General features: G+C 55.0%; 1 protein-coding gene across 5 annotated transcripts in view; it reads left to right on the top strand.

Annotated features, from left to right (window-relative positions):
- CPNE2 (copine 2) overlaps window positions 1-21,269 on the top strand; it is a 70,682-nt gene that overhangs the window by 37,109 nt on the left and 12,304 nt on the right. For all 5 annotated transcript variants that reach the window (XM_054199584.1, XM_054199583.1, XM_054199579.1 and 2 more), the window contains 8 exons: window positions 2,569-2,640; window positions 9,064-9,147; window positions 12,113-12,202; window positions 12,459-12,557; window positions 15,070-15,156; window positions 15,918-15,977; window positions 18,407-18,540; window positions 19,361-19,415. In XM_054199584.1, coding sequence (XP_054055559.1) covers window positions 2,569-2,640; window positions 9,064-9,147; window positions 12,113-12,202; window positions 12,459-12,557; window positions 15,070-15,156; window positions 15,918-15,977; window positions 18,407-18,540; window positions 19,361-19,415 — 681 coding nt within the window. The remainder of the gene's footprint in view (window positions 1-2,568; window positions 2,641-9,063; window positions 9,148-12,112; window positions 12,203-12,458; window positions 12,558-15,069; window positions 15,157-15,917; window positions 15,978-18,406; window positions 18,541-19,360; window positions 19,416-21,269) is intronic.

A 21,269-nucleotide genomic window follows, 5' to 3' on the forward strand; every position in this document is an offset into this window, starting at 1 on the left:
AGGAAGATGCTGCCAGCTTTTCTCCCTTAATTGCTGCAGTTAGTCTTTAAACGCCGGAGGAAAAGCCCCAGTGAAGCTGACAAGCGGTGCCTGACGCCGCGTGCCATCCCCAAGGAGCGGGCTCTCGACACCCTGGCCGATGCTGGAGCGGGAAGGGCTGGACCAGATGAAAAGTTTCCAGTCAAGTTCAAAGGTGACACGCTTTAAAAAAAACGGAAGGTCCCGATCTGTCACTAATGTTTCATTAAAAATCAAAGTCTCTGAGACATCTGCTTCATTTTATCCCATTGATGCAATTTTCTATCTGTTTTGTTTTTGGGGTTTTTTTTTTGCCCTGGCTTGGTGATGACAACAGGGTCATGTGTGGTGGGCCCTGCTGCTTGGCACGGCACTGGAGCATAGGCTGCGGACACCAGCCAAGGAGCAGGCTTCTGCTTTGGACTCACTCATATAAAACATGGAGTTTGGAGCCAAAACCTGCCTTCCTCGCCCCCATCCATTTCAATTTTGCCCAAGTATCCTTTTTCTGAACTGAGATACCAGAAAGGTAAATGCAACAGAAGAACCTTGGCTGGCTGGCTGGCTGGGATTGCGTGGGGGTCCCTCGGTTTGAAGAGATGGGGAAAATCCTGCAGCGAGCTGCTGCGTTTGGGAAAATCAATTCTGAGATCTTGCCGCACGCCTCTGCCAGGCACAGCGGTGGGGATGGCGTTATTGTCCATGCTGGCCAAGAGAAGATGCCACCAGCAGCCTGCGGCAGTGTGGCACAAGGATGTTCCTGGGGCTCGTTGGCACGGTCTGGCTTTTACGTAGCCTCCAGTGAGCCCTAAAACGCTGGACACCAGCTGGGTGTGCTTTTGTGGGGAGCAGCGAAGGGCAACTTCCATCCGCTCCCCTGCAGCTCCTCTTCCTCACGCTGGCTTTGGTGACTGTGCTCCAGGTGGGAGAGAAAACCGATGCCGCGTCTTCGTGATGGGGAACTTCTGACTTCACATCTATAGGGAGCTGAGAGGAACGTTGAGTTCTGCGTGCGGTGAACACATCCTCTGTGGGCCGTAGGGTGGTGTCCTCCCTGGAAAGGCTGGGAGGTTGTTGAGGAGCTGCCCAGGCAGATTCCAAGGCTGCGTCTCTGTCTCCTCGTCTCTGCAAACTCCCTGCTCCCCTAAGTGCCAATAACCCTCGGATTGCTCGTTCCGCAGAAAACTGTCCCCTTGATTTCTGCAAGCCTGGCTGTAATTACGCTGTGGATCTCCTGTGAAGAACTGCCTCCTTGAAGAAACAGCGAACAGCCACGCTTGGGAGCGGCGTGCGGGAGGAGAATGTCCACGTCGTGATCCCGGCCGTGCTGGTGCCGGATCCTGCCCAGCAGGATGCTGCGGCCGGGGATGCCAGGGGACGGCTCAGCCCAGCCTGGGGAGCGGAGGAGGGAGAGGTGAGGGAGCAGATGCTTGAGCAGGACACAGCCTTGAGGAAAAAAATACAAGTGATTCAGGAAACGGCTGGTAACAGAAGTGAATAAATGTGGTTTTTTTGTTACAAACATTCCCTTTCTTAAAATACCAAGAGACTCATTAGACCACGTTCCAGACAAAACCGGCCTGCTGGTGGCTGGCAGCCGAAGTCCTTCTGGAGCGTATGTGAATAAAGTCTCTTAAACTGAAGTAATCTGGGCTGTTGCTCCCCAGGAGCAATGGTGGAGTTTTCATCCGTGGGGCCGTCTCCTCGAGTGATGATGCAGAGACGTGGCTGGAGTCCTTGGTGCCACCAGCATCTCCGCTAAGGGATGGGGAGCTGCTTTTTGCCATGTCCAGCCTGAGATGTGGAGGACAAAGTGGCACATCTTGCTGCCAAGGGGTTTTATGATTCCTCTTTCCTCTTGGCTTTGTCCTTGGAGGCTTCTGGAGGTCCTGGACAAGCGCTGGTGCAGAAAAGCCACGTGAGAGCCAAGAAAAGGGACGAGTTTGTTACCTGAAGCATCATTTTTGACCTGATGGCATGGAGGAAAGAGGCTGCTTGGGGTGTCCTGGCAGCTCATTCTCCCTTTGGGTTGTCCATTCAAGAGGCTTAATTGTACCTGTTGACTCCCAGCCCTGCAAATGAACATGTTTCACATGGATCCAGCTCCAGCCATGAGCCTGTGGAGGTCGGTGGGATGTCCCAGGGGCTCTGGCTGCAGCACCAGCATCGCAGCTGGTAATCTGCTAAAATTAAAAAAACAGCTTATCCTATTTTCTTTTAAAGCCGGTGTGTCGCTGCCTTGGTGCAGGGTAAGTGGCAATGCCCGTCCAGGGGAAGTTCGGCCTTTTTCTCCATCCTTCTCCATTTCAGGGAGAAGCTGGGAAGTAGGCTTCGGTCCCAAATTGGTCTGCAAAGGTAAAATCAGTTTAACTCCCCAGCAGTGAAATACTGCGTGCGTTAGATCATCCAGCACAGTTTTGCAGGAGCTGTGCGGCAGTCGTGCAGCTGTGTGTCTCCAGAGCGCGCGTCCCCGGGCTCCGGGTTCTCTTCTGGCTTGGGGTTCGCTTGCTTTTTGTGCTGAAAATGAATGCAGCCTCCCTTGTCTTTCAGATAGCGGCCCAAGAGCTCTCGGATAACAGGGTGATTACTCTGAGCATGGCCGGCAGAAAACTGGATAAAAAGGTGAGTGGGGTGGTGTCCGGGGTATGCGATGTTAAACCTCTGCCCTTTGTAGGCTAAGGGATCTAAAGATCTGCTTTTGGGTACGACAGTGACAGAGAAAGGTCCTGCTGGTGAAAGCACTAGGGTGAGACTGGAGGGGTTCAAGTCCTGGCGGTGCCACTGGCTGCTGGGTACGCCCGTGCCTCAGTTTCCCTATTGGCACAGTATCACTTCCTTCATCCCGAGCGCTGAGATGGAAGGATTACGTGTGGCACAGGATCTGTGTGCCAGCATGTCTGAAAGACAGCAGATTTGCTACTTCAGCAGCTGTCGTTTGGAAATGTCTCCTGAGGGACCTGGCAGCTTTGATGCCCCTTGAACCCGTATCTCAGAAGCGCTGCCCACTCCTGGCCTGTGGCTTCAGCCCCTCTGGAAACGGAGCGAACATCTGCTTGTGTATCCAACAGCCGGGCCTGTCTTTTCCGAGGAAGAAGTCTTGGCCTCACGGAGGCAGGTCATGCACGAGTTTCGCTTTGGATATGATGCACAGGAAACCGTGAGCCTTTCTCAACAACGAATCTGACCTTATTTACCAGGCAACCGGAGCCATTCCTCTAAACCAGTGCTGTTGCTAAGCGATTGATGGGAATGTTACTTTTCCCTTCTTCCTGGTCTCTCCGGCGCTTGCGTTTTTGGCAGGACGGCCCTCAGTTTTCAAACCAGGGTAAAGCAAGCTTCCAGGCAGAAGGGTATTTGCAGGGGCAGAAGACGTGGTTTGTCCAGTCCCGTTGTCCAGGATGTCCCATCCACCTGGGATGGTTGCCTGGTTTATCCCAGTGTTTTTCCCACCTGTTGGGACCTGCTGTTTTCTCGCCTTCCTGCTTACTCTGCCTACAGCAAGGAGCCAAATGCCCCTGTTAAGAAATCCCTGAATAACTCCGTTTCGTAAGTGGGCTGGAAGGTGTCCTTGAGCTGGTGGCTTTCTCTGAACCTCTCAACCCCAGGCATGTCAATGAAGGCATCCCTAATGCAACAGTTTTCTTCCAGCGCCCCAAGAAAAAGCAAGGGGTGGGATTTCACAGCAGGCTTGGTGCCCTTCCTTCGTGCTTCAGGCTCCCTTTGCAGCCGTGGCCATTGTGAAGAGCAGGGCCAAGGACCTGGCACCTTCCTGCGGTGCTGGTACCTCAGGCGTACGTCCACTGGTATCACGGAATCACGGAATCTTCAGAGTTGGAAGGGACCTCTAGAGATCATCTAGTCCAACTCCCCTGCTAGAGCAGGGTTGCCTAAAGCACGTCCCTCAGGGCTGCATCCAGGCGGGTCTTGAAAATCTCCAGAGAAGGGGACTCCACAACCTCCCTGGGCAGCCTGTTCCAGTGCTCTGTCACCCTCACTGTAAAGAAGTTTTTCCGTGTATTTGAACGGAACTTCCTATGTTCTAGCTTGTGCCCATTGCCCCTTGTCCTGTCGCTGGGAACCATTGAAAAGAGCCTGGCTCCGTCCTCCTTAAACCCACCCTTTAGGTACTTGTAAACATTAATCAGGTCCCCCCTCAACCTTCTCTTCTCCAGGCTAAAGAGTCCCAGCTCTTTCAGCCTTTCCTCATAAGGGAGGTGCTCCAGTCCCATAATCATCTTGGTTGCCCTACGCTGGACTCGCTCCAGTAGTTCCCTGTCCCTCTTGAACTGGGGAGCCCAGAACTGGACACAGTACTCCAGTTGTGGCCTCACCAGTGCAGAGTAGAGGGGAAGAATGACCTCCCTCGACCTACTCTTCCCTATGCAGCCCAGGATGCCATTGGCCTTCTTGGCGACAAGGGCACATTGTTGGCTCATGGATAATTTGCTGTCTACCAGGACCCCCAGGTCCTTCTCCTCAGAGCTGCTTCCCAGCATGTCCGCCCCTAACATATACTGGTGTTTGGCATTCTTCCTTCCCAGGTGCAGGACCCTACACTTGCTTTTGTTGAACCTCATTAGGTTCTTCTCTGCCCAGCTCTCCAGCCTGTCCAGGTCACGCTGGATGGCAGCACGGCCCTCTGGAGTGTCGGCCACCCCTCCCAGCTTGGTATCATCAGCAAACTTGCTGAGGATACACTCTGTCCCCTCATCTAGGTCATTAATGAATATATTGAACAAAATTGGTCCAAGTATTGACCCCTGAGGGACACCACTCGTTACAGGCCTCCAACTGGACTCTATGCCGCTGATCACAACCCTCTGGGTTCTGTCACTCAGCCAGCTCTCGATCCACCTCACTGTCACCTCGTCTAGCCCATACTTCCTCAGCTTCCTAATGAGGATGTTATGGGAGACAGTGTCAAAAGCCTTGCTAAGGTCAAGGTAGATGACATCTACGGCTCTCCCCTCATCCAGCCAACCCGTTATAACATCATAGAAAGCTATCAGATTGGTCAGGCATGATTTGCCCTTGGTAAATCCATGCTGACCACTTCCAATAACTTCCTGTTCCTCTATGTGTTTGGAGACGACATCCAGAATGAGTCGCTCCATTACCTTCCCAGGGACAGAGGTGAGACTAACCGGCCTGTAGTTCCCTGGGTCCTCCTTCTTGCCTTTTTTGAAGATTGGAGTGACGTTAGCCTTCCTCCAGTCCTCAGGCACCTCTCCTGTTCCCCATGACTTTTCAAAGACGATGGAGAGTGGTCTAGCGATAACATCTGCCAGCTCTCTCAGCACTCGCGGGTGCATTCCGTCAGGGCCCATGGATTTATGAATGTCCAGCTTGGCCAAGTGGTCTCTGACCCGGTCCTCCTCAACTAAGGGAAAATCTTCCTCTCTCCAGACCTTCCCCCTTGCCTCCAGGGTATGGGATGTGTGAGGGACGGCTTTATCAGTGAAGACCGAAGAAAAGAAGGCATTCAGTAACTCTGCCTTCTCTGTGTCTTCCACCACTAGGGCACCTGTCTCATTCATCAGTGGACCTATATTTTCCCTAGTCTTCCTTTTTCTGTTGATATACTGGAAAAATCTCTTCTTGTTATCTTCAACTGCAGTGGCCAAGCTGAGTTCTGATTGAGCTTTGGCCCTTCTAATCTTCCCCCTGCATAGCTTTGTTATATCTTGATAATCCTCATAAGTTGCTAAGCCCCTTTTCCAGAGAATGTAAGCCTTCCTTTTTTTCCTGAGGTCCAGCCAAAGCTCTCTATTTAGCCAGGCTGGCCTTCTTCCCCATCGGCCCGTCTTTCGGGACATGGGGATGGCCTTCACCTGTGCTTCTAAGAGCGCCTGCTTGAAGTATGACCAGCTTTCCTGGGCACCTTTGCTCTTCAAAACTGCCTCCCAAGGGACACTCTCAACCATGCTCCTAAACAGGCTAAAGTCTGCCCTTCGGAAATCCAAGGTGGCAGTTTTGCTGGCTCCCCGCCTCCCTTCACCAAGAATTGAAAACTCTATCATTTCATGGTCACTCTGCCCAAGATGACCTCCAACCTTTACATCCCCCACAAGACCTTCTCTGTTAACAAACAGTAGGTCCAGTAGGGCACTTCCCCTAGTAGGTTCCTTCACCAGCTGTGTTAGGAAGTTGTCTTCATTGGTGGCATTACTTGCTCCATGGGCAGGAGTTGCCTTTCTCATCTGGTTGGCAACCAAGTTCCTCTACCAGGTTATGCGAAGGTGACATCTTCAACTAGGACGTGGTAGCTGGGGGTCTGCTGCCCTTCAGACCCGCAGTCACGGTACGGAAATTCAGCATCTATTGGGATAAGGACTGTGAATAATCCTGTTCGTTCTGGGTCTCCCTCCAGTTTATCAATAGGTGTCAGCTGAAAACTCCTTCCCTGGGGACCGCCTGCTGTCACCAAGAGCTAACGCGGTTTCTTTGCTGATTCCCATAACGCAGCGCAGCGTCGCAGTGCCCAAAGCCCTGCTCATGGGCAAAGGATGTTCGTGTCACTTCACGCAAACTAAAAAGGTCTCTGAATAAGGAAATCGGACAAAAAACGTTATTTTGGGGTCGTTATTGGTGATAGATGAAATGCACCTGTGGGAGCTGGGTAGAACTCCTTTCAGCTTAGGAAAGGCAGCGAAGAGGTGGCTAAGCAAAAAAACCACAGGGGTGACGCTGCAGCCTGGGGGGTAACACCCTCCCGCACCACGCAGCACTGGGGAGCGCGGCCAGAGGCTCGGACATGGTGTGACGGCATCAGATCTCACAGGATTTTGTGGTGGGACCATGGGATCATCTTGCCGCACAGGCAGAGCCGAAGCTGTGAGCGTCCCTTACGGGCAGCCGTGCCGCAAACCCAGCCTGGGGCCGTGCTCGGCCCCCAGCAGCTCCTTCTGCTGTGACTGCCCCGAGGCTGGGACATCTCAGCCTGCGGGCAGGTCCTCGTCCCCATCACACGTCCACGGTTCCTCCACCCGCCGCTCACTGCCTTGCTTTAAATGCCCAAGCTGCGCAGCGGGAGCGTGTCAGCCGCAGAACCAGCCCGAGGCTCTCCTACCTTGTGTCAGATTAAGAAAAAAGAAAGCTGTTTTAAGAAAAAATGACTTGCCGAAGAGGAGGTACTTTCACCTGGGACCAGCCCTGGTGAACCCAGAGCTGTGCAGGAGGGCCGCGATGCTTCGGCACGGCTGGGGCAGAGCAAGCGCTGCGAGCCAGGATTGGTGCTGGGAGCTGTGCTTTGGGGAGCTGCGTTTGGTGGAAGTGCCACCTCCCCACTTCCTTGTCCGGGGTGTGCAAGGACCAGTTAGGGTGGTTTAGATTCTTGGACCAGTTTGCACCTCGATCCGGTCTTCTGTGCTCCTTTGGCTGCTCACTTTCCGTCTCCCGCCAGGCTTGCCGGGGTGAGGTGTTTGTGGGTTTGACGTTTTAAAATAGCAGCCCGCAATCCTGCGGCTTGAAGGCATCTCCCACCCTGCTTTGAACGGAGCAAGGCTGACCGGACTTGTAAAGCAGGCTGCTTGCTCCACGTGGGTTGGCAGCAGACACCCTCCCAAGCTGCCGCCCGTCCCCTCAGCCGGTGCCTCCACCAGCCCAGGCTGGGCTGGCGCTGGCGAGGCTGCGCTGGGCTGCAGGTTAAGCCAGCGTAGGTAGGGTCAGGTACCCACCGCCGGGCCTTTCGTCCGTCAGTGAAGCTTGAAAGCGCCAAGCCCAGGCTGCGGGTGAGCGGGATCAGAGCTGTGCCGTAACCCCTCAGAAAGACCAGCTTGGTTTTCTCTCCCACGGACATGTGAAAAAGGGGAGGAGAAAAATAGCCTCCTCTCACGGGAGAGCATCCCCGTGAGCCTTTATGGGCTGCTCTTCTGGCAGAAGAATTTTGACTGAAGCACGTTATAGTTTCTCTAAGACAAAACACTTTGCAGTGCTTTACTTTTCTGGCTGGCTTTGGAAACAGGATTTGGGTTAGAACCATTAATGGGTTTTCTGCTGGGGCATCACTAGAGCCTGCGTCCGTCCCAGATGCCACCTCACAGGCTGGCTGTGGGCAGGGGCTCCTGGGGCATCCGTCCATCCTCCTCCTCCATGAGCAGCTCCCTGCATCCCCGCTGCATCACTTGGCAGCCCAAAAACCTGTTCAAACCCATAAGAAGTTCCTCCAGCTCTTTGCAGGACTCAGGCACCCACCTCCCTCTGGGAGGAAAGCCCGGCTGAAATGGCTTGAGTTCTCAGTAAATTGTTTGGAATATTTGGGGCCTGGTTTCTTGTTAGCCACTCCTTAGCTTTTCGGAATGGGAATGAAGTTCTGCTTAGAAATGCTGGAGTTTCCCTGTGTCGGTGCCACCGGCGCCACCCTCCTCGCCGGGCTGCGGGTGCCCTGAAATAGCCGCCGTGCCGCTACCCAGCAGGGACGCGCACGTGTGTGTACAGATTTCTCATAAACCAACAGCCCTTTATCGAGGGAATATCTAAGGCGGCGCCGGCAGCAAAGGCAGCGCGCACTGACCCAGGGCCGCGTATCTCGGAGGGTGTTACATGATCTCTGTCAACACCAGGGCAGCTTGCTCCTTAAAGATTTCCTCTGGTCACGCTTTACCGCTGTGTGTAGGAGGGTGGATTTTTTTTTTTTCTTTCCCCCCCTCCCCCCCGTTTTCCCCTCAAGACACTCGTGCACTTCGTAATTCTGTTTTTTCCTTTGAAGCTGTGGATGTTTTTTCCAAGCCCAAGCGCAGCTGGCTGCCAGCTGGGGTTGTTTTCCGTGGCATCTGCATCCAGAGAGCTCGCTGGGCAGTGGGTGCCTGCCGGCAGATCCCAACGGGCGCCGGCTCGCCCGCCGCATCGGTGCCAAGAGGCAGCGCCAGCATCAGCGGCCTTCACGTGACCAGGACACAGAGGGGTGACAGGGCGCTGCTGGAGCCGCTCTGCTGAGGACAGGGGGGTGTCTGCAGGGTTGGCGCTGCCGGGGAAAGGAAGTCTCTCTTGGAACAGTTGTCGCTGCTTGCAGAGCACCCCGTAACCCATCCCGTTCTTCTCCCCCAGGACCTGTTTGGAAAGTCAGACCCCTTCCTGGAGTTTTATAAACCGGGTGACGATGGGAAATGGATGCTGGTCCACAGAACAGAGGTGAGCACAACTCTAACCTGAGCTGCTGAGACACCACCATCCTTATGTCAGCCCCTCTTGCCCTTTATGGCATTAGCTCATCACTCACCCATAAAGCGGGGTGGGATCCAGGCATTTCAAAATCTCATGGCTGCCTTCTCAGGGTCCAGCCGAGGCTGCTGGACTCCAGCGGATGAAGATTTACTGAGGCCAGCAAGGTCTTGAGATCTTTTCTGTGCTAGTCACTACTGTATCTACCAAGCAGAGGGAGATGCTCTTCCAACCCGCGTTAACCTCCTGGCTCAGGCTGGCTGCGAGCAGTGTCCCGGACCGCTCTCCCTCCATTTGCAGGAGCAGCAGGATGAGCTGCAACGTGGGGAGACAGTGGAGAGAAGTGGTGGGAAGTGGGGCTCAGCGAACGGCAGTAGGGAAAGGTTGAAAGGAGCGTTTGCCAGATCCTTGGCTGACCTGGGAGGATGCTCAGGCACCTCCAGCTTCAGTGCACGAGCCCCGGCCGAGGAGGCAGAGACCCGCACCAGGGGACCGGTGGGTACGGTCAGAGGCAGCCGATCCCTCCCCGTCCCTCAGTTACACCTGCTGCCACATTTTCATCTTCTGGTTGTGTTCTCAAGCTGCTAACACCGGTGATGTTATGGATCAGAGGCACGGCACGGGCAGGGAGAAGCAGGCTGGCTTCTACTTCAGCACCAGGCTGATAAGTACTTTCCAAAGGCTTTTTGCCCCCTCCCCAAAGCTTGTTTCAAGGCTTGCTTCCCCCCCCGCCTCCCCCCAATTTGCACGTAGTTCCTGGCAGCAGGCAGAAAAGGGAGGGGGCGATGGCTGCAAGACGGGGCTCACAGCAGCCCCCATGTCTGTGTCCGAGGGTCCCCTCACACCCCACCTCCCGCCCCTCTTTTTCCTGGCCCTTCTCACCCCTCCTTTTTTTCTCGTGCCCTCAAGGCTCGGTTAAGGAGCCCGTTGTCCCGCTGCGGCAAATTACTGTAACAGAACACGGTGTGACCTCGCGCGAAGGGAGAGGGGGGTTTTATTTACAAAGTCTCTCCGTACGTTGGGTTTCCCACTGCTGTGCCAAGGCCGTGAGGATTTCCTTCACTCGCACGCCCGTGTGCGCAAAAGCACCAGGATGTGTGTCCTGCGGTATGGATCCGGGCCGTCCTTCCCACACGCGTTTCTGTGCATATTTAATTCCTACCAACCTTCACCTTTCTCTCCTGTTCCTGAGGGACCGAGCTGGGACCTGGGTTGGTTGTCTCCTCCTGGTTTAGCGTGGGTGGCTGGGCTTTGACTCGCCACGACGTGGGTCTGGGATGCGGGGATTTGGAGTGACCTCCAGCCCTTCCTCCTGGGAAGCGGGAAGGGGCATGGGAACTGGGAAGGCAGCCACGTGCCAGCCGTTGCTGGGATCTCTCTAAGCAGGTCGGAGCACATGTACCTACTGATTTTTCCTCTGGGTTGCTGCCCAGTTCCTCCACTGTCCTGTCTCTCTGGATAAGGGTCTAGCCAGGCTTTCTTTCAAGTAATGGGTGCTCCAACAGCCTCCTCCTGACCAGCCCCGAACGTATCCCGCTGTCCTCGGGGGAATCCCATACCGGGCGAGCATCTTTGGGTTCGGAGGCTGGATGCAAAAAAATAAGGTTCCCCATTCGTGCATCTTTCGGTGCAGGAGTGATGACCTCTGAAGGTCCCTTCCAACCCCTACCACTCTGTGTTTCTGTGATTCTGGATCACAGTGAATATAACCACCTCTCAGTCTGATGCTGGCATTTCTCATGCCACCACGGAGGTGTCTGGCGGGGAAGGATTGGCGCACTCGTTACAGCCTGTTATCGAAGCGCAAGTGTGAACGCCCAGCTGGGCGCCGTGCGATGGAGACGCTGGGTCCTTCCCCCACCCACCCTGGGGCCCTGGCGGCTGGCAGCGCGCGCGGGCACCATCTCGGGGTGCGTGGGCTCCCCCTGCTCTTCCCAGCCTCCCGGAGGAGGTGTTTGCAAATTCTCGACTAAACGGTGCTCGCAGTGTCAGGCTCTCCCCCGGTCTCGTGCAAGAGCCCGTCTGTAGAACAAGCTGCCTGTTGCAGGTCCCGCAGGCTGGTTGCCGGCGGCAGCAGCAGCCATGGACCTCTTCCTCCCTGGGCTGTACTGTTGCTGCTCCGGCTGCGAAGGTCCAAGGTCCTCCATGCCAGACATCCCCCCTTGCACAGAGGAGGGTTAATCTGCTGCCCAACTTCCCTAATAGTCACGTGAACCTCTCTTTTTGAGCACAACACCTTTGCAAAAGTGGGTCTCCACCTGCCCTGAAGACACCTCCGATGTGCCTGGAGCCTGCTTGCATTGGCTTAGGTTTCCGCCAAGCGATTGCATTCCCTGAGGAAATGTCAAAAAGCATCAATTAATATTTCTGCAGCTCGGGCAGCAGATGTTACACAGATGAGGCAAGAGAGCTGGACGTGCCCAGGGCTGTCTGGCTTTCCCGGCTGGTTGTGGCATCCCACTGCTCCATCTTCTCAGTGGTCAGACCCCATATGGATGTAGGTGGGGTCCTGGGAGGGGGAAGCAATGAGTAGGGTGCAAGAAATGGGATGCAGAGGTCATAAATAGGTGCTGGCCTTGAACTGGTGGGGTAAGTGGTTGTGCCCATGCTCTGGGCATGGTTATGCCCGTGCTGCCCAGTCTGCTGTGGCTGTTGTCTCGGGCGGGTGTGTTTGGTTGCTCCTGGAGGTGGAGAAATCACCCGACATGATGCAAATGAATCTGTCGTAACTCGCACATGCTACAGCCTGAGAAGGGGGAACCGCTGGGCCTAAACTAAGGAGGCCGAAGAGGGCTGAGATGGGGCTTTCTGCCTGCCCTGCTCCACTGAGAAGCTGGTCCAGGGTCGCTCTTGGGGATGTGTCTCCCGCTTTGTGTCATCTCCCCCTGCAACAACGTGCCCGTTGTAACAGCATCCCTCCGTTCCCACCCCACAGGTGATCAAGTACACGTTGGACCCCGTCTGGAAGCCGTTTACTGTGCCTTTGGTGTCACTGTGCGATGGAGATGTAGAGAAGCTGATAAAGGTAATGGGGAAGGGGGGTCCTTCAGGCTTGTACCGTGGTGGTCGACCTCGAGGATAGACCGTTAAACATCTAAAACCCCATAGCTGGTTTATTTAAAAAAAAAAAACTCAAACAAACCAACCAAAGCAGAACCACTCTCAAAACCAAAAAAACACTTGTTTGGGGTCTCCATCAGGAGAGGCTGAGAAGTTCAGCAGGTCTCCCGGCAGGAGACAGGTACTGCGTCTGAGGCTGGTTTGTGCTCCTCCCGCCCTAGGTGATGTGTTACGACTATGACAGTGATGGGGGACACGACTTCATCGGGGAGTTCCAGACCTCGGTGGCCAAGATGTGCGAAGCCCAAGATGCCTTTCCAGTGAGTGCCGATGGACTTTCAGGGCAGAACGAGGAAGGGGCTCCTCACCGTTGGTGGTAGATTTTGGTACTTGGCGCTGAGCTCCTCAAGCTGTGCTGAGAAAAGCCAAGTGCAACCTCCTTTCTCCTCCCACCGGCACCATGAGTGACTCAGGCCACTGTTGTATCTAAATTATCTGAGGTAGAGAGAGGGCTAAGGCAGCCCTGGCTGAAAATCGAGCTCTGCTGAGATGTTTGCAGCAGCACCCGTGATTGGGGGGGGTGTCCTATGATTTGAGGGGTCAGATGGGGTGGTGTGACATGCTTCTGGGGCTGCATCTGCAGCATGGGCTGCCTGGTCACCAGGAGTGCCAGCTCCTGTGCAACTCCACGCCGGTTTTGTGGCCAAAGGTGTCCCCGTCTTCCCCCAAAGTGCTGGCCAAAAGCCTTGGCAGGTGCCACCTGATCGAAGGCATGTCGTGAAAAGTCCTGGATAAGCAGAGCTTTTCACTGCCGTCATTGCTAGGATTACGAAACCAAGAGGAGGTCTTGGCCGAGCCGTGGCGTTGTATAAAACACCATGCGTGGTACAATGAGAAAAGGTTCCTGGCTGGGGAAACTGAGGCACAAAGGCATGAAGTGTCCTGTCCAGGACTGCGCAAGCTGATGGTGCCAGAGGGAAGTGTTGAGCCTGTTTTCCCACTGTATTTGCAACCTACCAGCCTAGCAATAAAATCTTCTTTTCTCTCCATGGGACCCTGGGAGATGCTGGGTAGAAGAGAGTAAAACGCCTTGCTGCGTGTCGGTGCTGCTGGGCCCCCGTGCATAACAAGGATCCAGCTGGGGACGGGCTCTCTTTGCCTCTTCCCCTTGCCTGGATTGTCGCAAAAGGGCGCCCTCCGTTCCCCGGTAAAGCTGTTGCCCAGCTGTTGCCACTCTCTGAGCAGAGTACTGTGGACTCTGGGTGGAAGAAGGTGGCTCCAAAAGCAAGCGGCCACTGCTCACCACCGCTGTGCATCACCCTTCAGCATCCCTTCTCCCTGGGGTGGCTCCTCGTGGTCTATCTCATCCTTTCATGTGACCACACTGAGGAGGGTAAATAAAGAAGCGGGGACAGAGCTGCCCTTGCTGTAGACCACGCGCCACATGCTGCAGACCACGCGCCACATGCTGCTGTGCTTGCAGGTTGGGAGCAGCACAGTCCAGCCTGGCTGAGATAGCAGGAAAGCCTCATTGCCATCTCCAGGGCCTTCATTGGGTTGGTCTGAGCAGCTCCAGTGCCATCACCAAATGGTCTGAGCGGGTCCAGGGCCATCACTGAATGGTCTGAGCGGGTCCAGGGCCATCACTGAATGGTCTGAACAGGTCCAGGGCTATCACCGGCTGGTCTGAACAGGTCTGGGGCCATCACCGAGCTGCTCTGAGCAGATTCAGGGCCATCACCAGGCTGGTCTGAGCAGGTCTGAGGCCATCGCTGAATGGTCTGGGACCATCACCAGGCTGGTCTGAACATGTCCAAGGCCACGACCAGATGGTCTGAGTGGGTCTGGGGCCATCACTCGGCTGGTCTGAGCAGGTCCGGGGCCACCACCAGGTGGTCTAAGCATGTCCAGGGCCATCACCAGGCGGTCTGAGCAGGTCCAGGGCCATCACCACATGGTCTGAGCAGGTCCAGGGCCACCACCAGGTGGTCTAAGCATGTCCAGGGCCATCACCAGGTGGTCTGAGTGGGTCTGGGGCCATCACTGGGCTGGTCTGAGCAGGATGCTGGAGAAGGGAGAACAGACCGGCCACCACTGTCCCACGTGGTGCCTGTGTGGACCCATGTGGAAGCTACCCGCTAGCGGGTCTGGGCTGGACCATCTGCCTGGGTTAGGGGTTAGAGTTATGGGATTTTGTCAGCAGATCTGTATTTTGATTTTGTTCAGTCAGTGAAATGAACAGTGCAGTTCACAGTCAGGCATCCGAAGGATTTTAGTATTTAAAATGTTCCCATTTTTCTGCAGCTGGAAGAACGGACAGGACTTTCTCTTCGTGCTTCCCGTACCCAGTCCTGCCCTCTCCCCTAGACCAACCCTCATGTAAACATTCTTCTTTGACAAGAGTTTTTATTCAGTTTTAGGTTTTTTAAAAAAAATGAAATATCGCAGCAATTTTATGAATATTCAAGAGGCATTTTGTTTTCCCAGAGCTTTTGAAGAAAGGTGGTGGCCTGCCCTAATTATTCAGGTGTTTGACCTGTTTCACCATCCCGTAGACCCCCATAACCTCATTGGGGTGTCTCAGCTGCCATCACCAGGTCCTGGGCGTGGTGAAAATCCCTGGAAGGGAAAAGTAGCCCCTTCCCAAGCAGCTCCTGCACCTCCATTTCCATAATTAAATAGCAGTAGCTTGCTGAGATTCATTTAGGTCTCTTCAGCACTTTGAAACCTGTGAAGGGAGGGTGCCCGCAAGATGCGGCCACTGGTGGCATCTGCAGCCACCTGGCACAGCCCAGCACCGCTCTCACGCCGTGTCTGTGTCCTGTGTTACAGCTCGAGCTAGAGTGCATTAACCCCAAAAAGCAAAAGAAGAAAAAGAATTACAAGAACTCTGGGATCATCATAGTCAAGTCCTGCAAAGTGAGTACAATGCTGGGATGTTTCCTTCTGCTCCTGCCCGAGCTCGGTTCTTCCCGAGCTCCCCCCATCCCTTCTGCCTCCAACTTGCGTTTCCAAGCGCAGGTCCTGCGGAACATGAATAGAAGTGTGATTTCCTTTCTGCTTGGGTTTCTCCCCACTTGGAGCATCCAGTGTACCGAGTTGCTGGTGCCACCTTGCGCCAGGGTGGCCGCAGACCCAGGAGGAGGTTTTGTTCAACATGGGCAGCATCTACATGAAGCCCAAGCTGCGGGCACCTACCAACTGCTTGGTGTCTCCTTGGGGCAAGGGTTGGATGTGGGTGGGAGAGGTCCTTCTTCTGAGCTGAGGTGTCAGTGAAGTCCTCCCTTTCGTTTGGCAGCAGCACAGCAGAGAAAGTGCCAACAGAGCTCTTCCTGCACCAGACCTGCAGGTGGTGTGAGACCGTTTTGGCCATGGGGAGAGGATCTTCCATTCAGTTCACCATGATGGACACTTCCAGCTCTCAAGGATCCCTCTCTAGGTCTCTCACCCCAGCTTTGGACCAACACATGACCCTCTTTGGCCCCACATGACTCGTGAAGTGCCAAAACGCTGCCGTGGAAGACCCAAGTGGTTCTTCCCATTGCTTTGCCATGTGGCTGAAGGTCCCTGAAGGCCCAAACTCTCAATGACCGCAGGCTTGGGCACTTTCCATATGTTTACTTCTTTTGTTCTGCAATGGTGAAGATTGCTGAAACACTTTTGGGGGGGTTTTCTTACAGATAACCAGAGATTTCTCCTTCCTGGACTACATCCTGGGAGGCTGCCAGCTGATGTTTACCGTAAGGACTTTTGCTCCTCTTTGACCAGTAATAGTAACACGTATGTAATGGTCGAAAATGGGGAGGGGGGGTTGTGTGTGAGATTTGGCACTATCTTGGGTGGCTTTTCATGGCAACGAGGAGCTGCCCCATTTTGCTGTTAAACCCTGTGGTTTGGGGGGGTTTTGGGGGCCGTTACTGCCATGCTCAGGTGTGTCCAGTAGCGTGGAGGGAGCTGGTTAGACTGGCTGAAGGTCAGACTCCCACAAAGTCCTTCTGACCCTTCACAAAATGTTACCGACTTCTCTCCCCATCGCAGGGTTTAACCACCCCCCAGTTTTTTATGGAAGCTTTCCTTATTTTGAAGCCAGCTGAGAGGCTGTGGGCTGCTAATGAGATGGTTTTCTGCATTTTTACTGGCATTTCCACCTTCTTTCGAGCTGGACAATGGCTTGTCAGGAGGAACTAAATCGAGGACGTTACAACCCCAAATAAAACCGTCACAATGCAGAAGTGGGGTTTTCAATTTCTGCAAACTTTGCTGCTTCAGTATCCGGAGAGCTGCGGGCACCCGCAGTATTTCGGTTTGTGTTTTGTTGTTTCGTCTAAAAACATGATGGGGGGAGAGTAGGAGGAGGAGGAAGAGTTGCCATAGGAACAGGAGCGATTGGGAGAGCTTTTTGTGTGCCGTTCTGCTGCTGTGTGCTAAGGTCTTGGTGCTGGAGAGTGAACAGAGGAGAAAATCATTAAGTTTATCGGTAGCATGGAGCTCTTGTGTGAATTCGGTTTGATGCAGAAATCTTCCCCCTCATCTAGAGATCTGCCAGTTATTGGAGGGTTTCTCCACCTCCCAAGGCGCCTTTGGTCCAAAAACCTGGGTGGGTTTGCGATGGGTGCAATACCTGAGCTGGGAGGAGGACGCTGCTGCACGCACCCCTGCCATTTGGAAAGGCCACCAGTGTCCTCCTGCTGAGGGGGACGGTGGGGAGAGAAGGGCTGGAGCCACAGAGAAGAGGGACATTGTGCCCGGCTGCTTGCCTCATGCTGGAGGTGGATCGGCCGCATCCCTCCAAAATCTGTTGCTCGAGTTGCTGCTCTTGGTGGCATTGCTTGCACGAGTGGGGGACACGCCTGTCTGACTCCACCGAGCCCCCTCCTCATGCCTCGGTTTCCCTCTCGCTCTCTGGCCGTGCCCACAGTGGCTCGGTGGGAGCTGGGCACACAGATGGGTGTTAGAGCAGTGAACCAGAGGTTGGGAAGACTGTAGGGTTGCTTGATGAAGAAGTTGGGTTTTCATAGAACCATAGGATGGTTCGGGTTGGAAGGGACCTTAAAGCCCACCCGGTGCCACCCCCTGCCCTGGGCAGAGACACCTCCCACCAGCCCAGGTTGCTCCAAGCCCCATCCAGCCTGGCCTTGAACCCCTCCAGGGATGGGGCAGCCACAGCTTCTCTGGGCAACCTGGGCCAGGGGCTCACCACCCTCATCGTACAACTTTTCTCCCTTATCTCCAATCTAAACCAACCCTCTTCCAGTTTAAAACCATGTCCCCTTGTCCTCTCAAGCCTGTTTTACCAGCCACCCTGGCACAGGGTGGTGGCACCTTCTGGGCTGTGATGTCTTCTTGCCCCAGCCAGGCCAAGGTCCCTTCTCAGCCAAATTGCAGTTCATCCTCTCCTGTTACAGATATGGAGCAAAATCCCTCGCGAATCCTCTGAGCTCAATTTAGCCGGCGGCGTTATTTTGGGTTTTGCCGATTTGCTAAGCAAACAAGGCGAGTGCAGTCACGCCACCGGCTCGCCTCTTCCCAACTCTTCCTTCCCAGTCATTCCAAATCGGGAGGCTCAGCGTCTCGCCTCTTCTGACCAGATTTAACTGGGTCTGAGCTGACAGGCATTTCTACAAATGTCTTTAAATAGAAAGCCTAATTGAGGAGGGAGAAAAACGAGTGCCTTGCTGACAAAAATCCCTGGAGAGCTCAGCATTTATTGGTCCCTGGGGAAGCCCCGGTGAAGAGCGGCTGCAGGGAAGGCTCCGCTCAGGGTTGTGACTCTTTGATCAAAGACCTTGAGATCCAAATGCCCGGGCGGCTCTGTCTGCTTTGGTGTCCATGGGGCTACTCAGTCCTTGAGCTTCTCTCCTGGCAGATGGGCAGCAACAGTCCTGAGCTGGAGATGGTGGTGGCTTGCTCCAGCAGCAGAGGCTGCTTTGGGACACCTTATGTGATGCTCGCTGGTGAAAAATGCAGGTGTAATACCTAGTTTTTTGCCTAACCTAGTATTTAATCACCATTTTTTTAGGGAAGGTGAAGAGCTGGATTTGGTTAAGCTTGAGGTTCGGGTCTTAATGGGACCGTGTGTGGGCCTCAAAGGCAGCGGAGGCTCGGTGGCCAGGTCTGCGGTGGTGTCTGCTAACGGAGGACGGCTCTGTGCTTCTCTCTTACCCCTCAGGTCGGGATCGACTTCACAGCCTCCAACGGGAACCCGCGAGACCCCTCCTCTTTGCACTACATCAACCCCATGGGGACAAACGAGTACTTGTCGGCGATCTGGGCTGTCGGCCAGATCATCCAGGACTATGACTCGTAAGCACCGTGCCCTTCCGCCTCCACCCCTGGTTTGCAGATGTTTCCCCGGCTGCTGGGGCGGCTGCCGGGATGCGTGTGCCTTGATTTCCCGTCTGCAAAGCCAGGGCTAAAGAATACCTGGCTTTTGAAAAGCTCCTTGGGAGAAAATTGCCGTATACATTGGGATGCAGGAGGAGGAGAGGGTAAGGATGGGGTTTTTCCTCTCCCCCCATGGCCGCTGTTGAGAGGAAGGGTGCATTCGCAGAGGTGGAGCATCCTTCACGGGGGCAGGTGAAGAGCAGCCTCTTGGTGCTTTGTAGGCATGGGGGCAGGTACCCTCAGCTCGCTGGTATTTGCCGTTGGCGGCTGCACCGCTGGGCTGCCTTGCTCCCCATCGCCCTGAGGCGTGCAACACCCAGAAAGAACACCTTAGACGTTGACAGAGAAAAACAAACCAGAAATCTGTTGGAGAGCTGATTTTTAAAAAATCTCCAGGGTTAGAGAACCGCAGGGGACTCGGGTGTTTGGGCGAGAGGATGCTCCTGGTGCCTGTGGGTGCCGAAGCAAAGCTGGACTCTTCTCTCTAAAGATGAAAAGCAGAAGGGGAACATCTACTCTGTCTCTGTTGGGCGCTCATGATTTTTAAAGACACTCTGTCATCTAGGGGGAAGGGGACGTGACACCTTTGTTAGTGGCTGGGGCTGGCTGCGTAGCTGCTGCTTTCGCTGTAGCTGGGCGTTGGGGCAGCCGGTAGCATGGGGAAACCGGAGCAAGAGCCGTGCAAGCCTGCTTCACGTGTGTGTAAATCCACCCCTGTGTTTTTCTTCTTCTCTTTTAGAGACAAGATGTTTCCTGCTCTGGGATTCGGCGCTCAACTCCCCCCGGACTGGAAGGTGAAGCATTGTGGCCATCTGCGCGTTCGGGATGGGTTTGTCCTCATGTTGCCTGGGCAGGAGCGGAGCTGCTGGGGCTCCCCGGCTGGCTCGCTCGGGGAAAAGCTGTCGGGCAGAGGGGGAACGGGCGGATGCGGGGTTTCAGCTGGTGGAGAGCGAGATGCGGCAGCGTGGGTGGGCAGCGAGGCGGGCCCGTTCCTCCCTGCTGAGCTGGCATGAAAGCAGCAGCTCGCTGGCATCAACGGGCAGAGCCAGGCGTTGATTCATTTCCCTGGCAGGAGGCAGGAACAATTCTGGGCAAGGGAAGAAGCCCCTGGATGAATGTGTCAGACAGTGACAAAGTGTGGAAGGGGGCTGGGAGCTGGGGTAGCCTAGATGTGATGTTGCACGGGCAAAGACTGCAAGGACTGGAGCAGAGGGGCTTTCCCAAAAGTCACCTTGATCTTTTGTTGGGATTAGGTACCAAAGGGGTTAAAGGCACCCTGGTGCTGCAAGGGTGTGAGCCGGAGCATCCTGCCCCTCACGAGGGATGCTGTGGGCAGGGGCTGGGGCTGCTCCTGCAGCACACGCTGGCTGGTGGGGAGCATCTTCTCCAGGGAACTGCTGGAGAGGGGACAGCAAAGGGCTACCAAGATGCTGAGGGGACTGGAACACCTCTCTCATGAAGAAAGGCTGAGGGATTTGGGTCTCTTCAAGTCTGGAAAAAAGACGACTGAGGGGGGATCTTATCAACACTTATAAACACTTAAAGGGTGGGTGTCAGGAGGATGGGGCCAGGCTCTTCTCAGTGGTGCCCAGCGACAGGACAAGGGGTAACGGGCACAAACTTGACCATAGGAAGTTCCACCTAAACATGAGGAGGAACTTCTTTCCTGTGAGGGTGGCGGAGCCCTGGCACAGGCTGCCCAGAGAGGTGGTGGAGTCTCCGTCTCTGGAGACATTCCAAACCCGCCTGGACACGTTCCTGTGCCACCTGCTGTGGGTGACCCTGCTCTGGCAGGGGGTTGGACGGGATGATCTCCAGAGGTCCCTTCCAACCCCACCATTCTGTGATTCTGTGATTCGGTGACACCACCATCTTTCATTACTGGCTGGGTCTTTTGGCTGCTCTTTGCTCACACCCTTAATGTGCGTTTTGTTTCTGCTTGCTGGTTTTGAGAAGTCCCCAGCTTCGGGCTGGGGCTGAATCTCAGCGACCCTTTTGTGTGCCTTGGGAGGGGAGCTTTGCTCTGGGCTGAGCGCAGCTTGGCACGTAAGTCACAAGCAGCCGTGAATCGGACCCAGGAGCTCATCGCTGCCAGCCCTCAAGGCTGGGGATGTCCTGCGCACTGCGGCTTTGTGCTTTTCTCTGCTCTCCCGACAGCCGAAATCCATGCAACTCAAGTGGAAGCTCTCGCTGTTTGCCAGCCATAGGAGGAGATCCCTCCGTGTGCACTTTGGAGCTGATTCATCCTCCTTGGCCAGCAAATGTCTCTGGTCTGTCACTTCACTACTTTCAGTGGGAAAATCTTGGTAGGCAGCTTCCAAGGACTAACAGCCGGCTGCCGTCAGGGATTTTATTACTTGAGGAGAGGAATGGGAATGGAAAATGCAGTGGGGAATGAAAGGGTAGGGTTGCTGGGGCTGCTGGGGGAATGGGTGAATCATTACAGCGCGCATCCCTCAGCGCCCGTGGGAAAGGCGTCGCTGGGCTGGAAACGGCCCTTCCCGTGAAGCTGGAGGCGGGTACCGGGTCAGGGATGCTGGCTGGGGGCTGGGGGGCAGAGCTGGGGGGCAGAGGGACACTCCTTGTCTCCCTCCCCTGCCTCCCGCAGCCTGCCGCGGAGATAGTTCCTGCTGCTCCCGCGGGCCTGG

The sequence above is a fragment of the Rissa tridactyla genome, chromosome 4 (assembly GCF_028500815.1).
Source record: "Rissa tridactyla isolate bRisTri1 chromosome 4, bRisTri1.patW.cur.20221130, whole genome shotgun sequence".
Taxonomy (NCBI): Eukaryota; Metazoa; Chordata; class Aves; order Charadriiformes; family Laridae; genus Rissa; species Rissa tridactyla.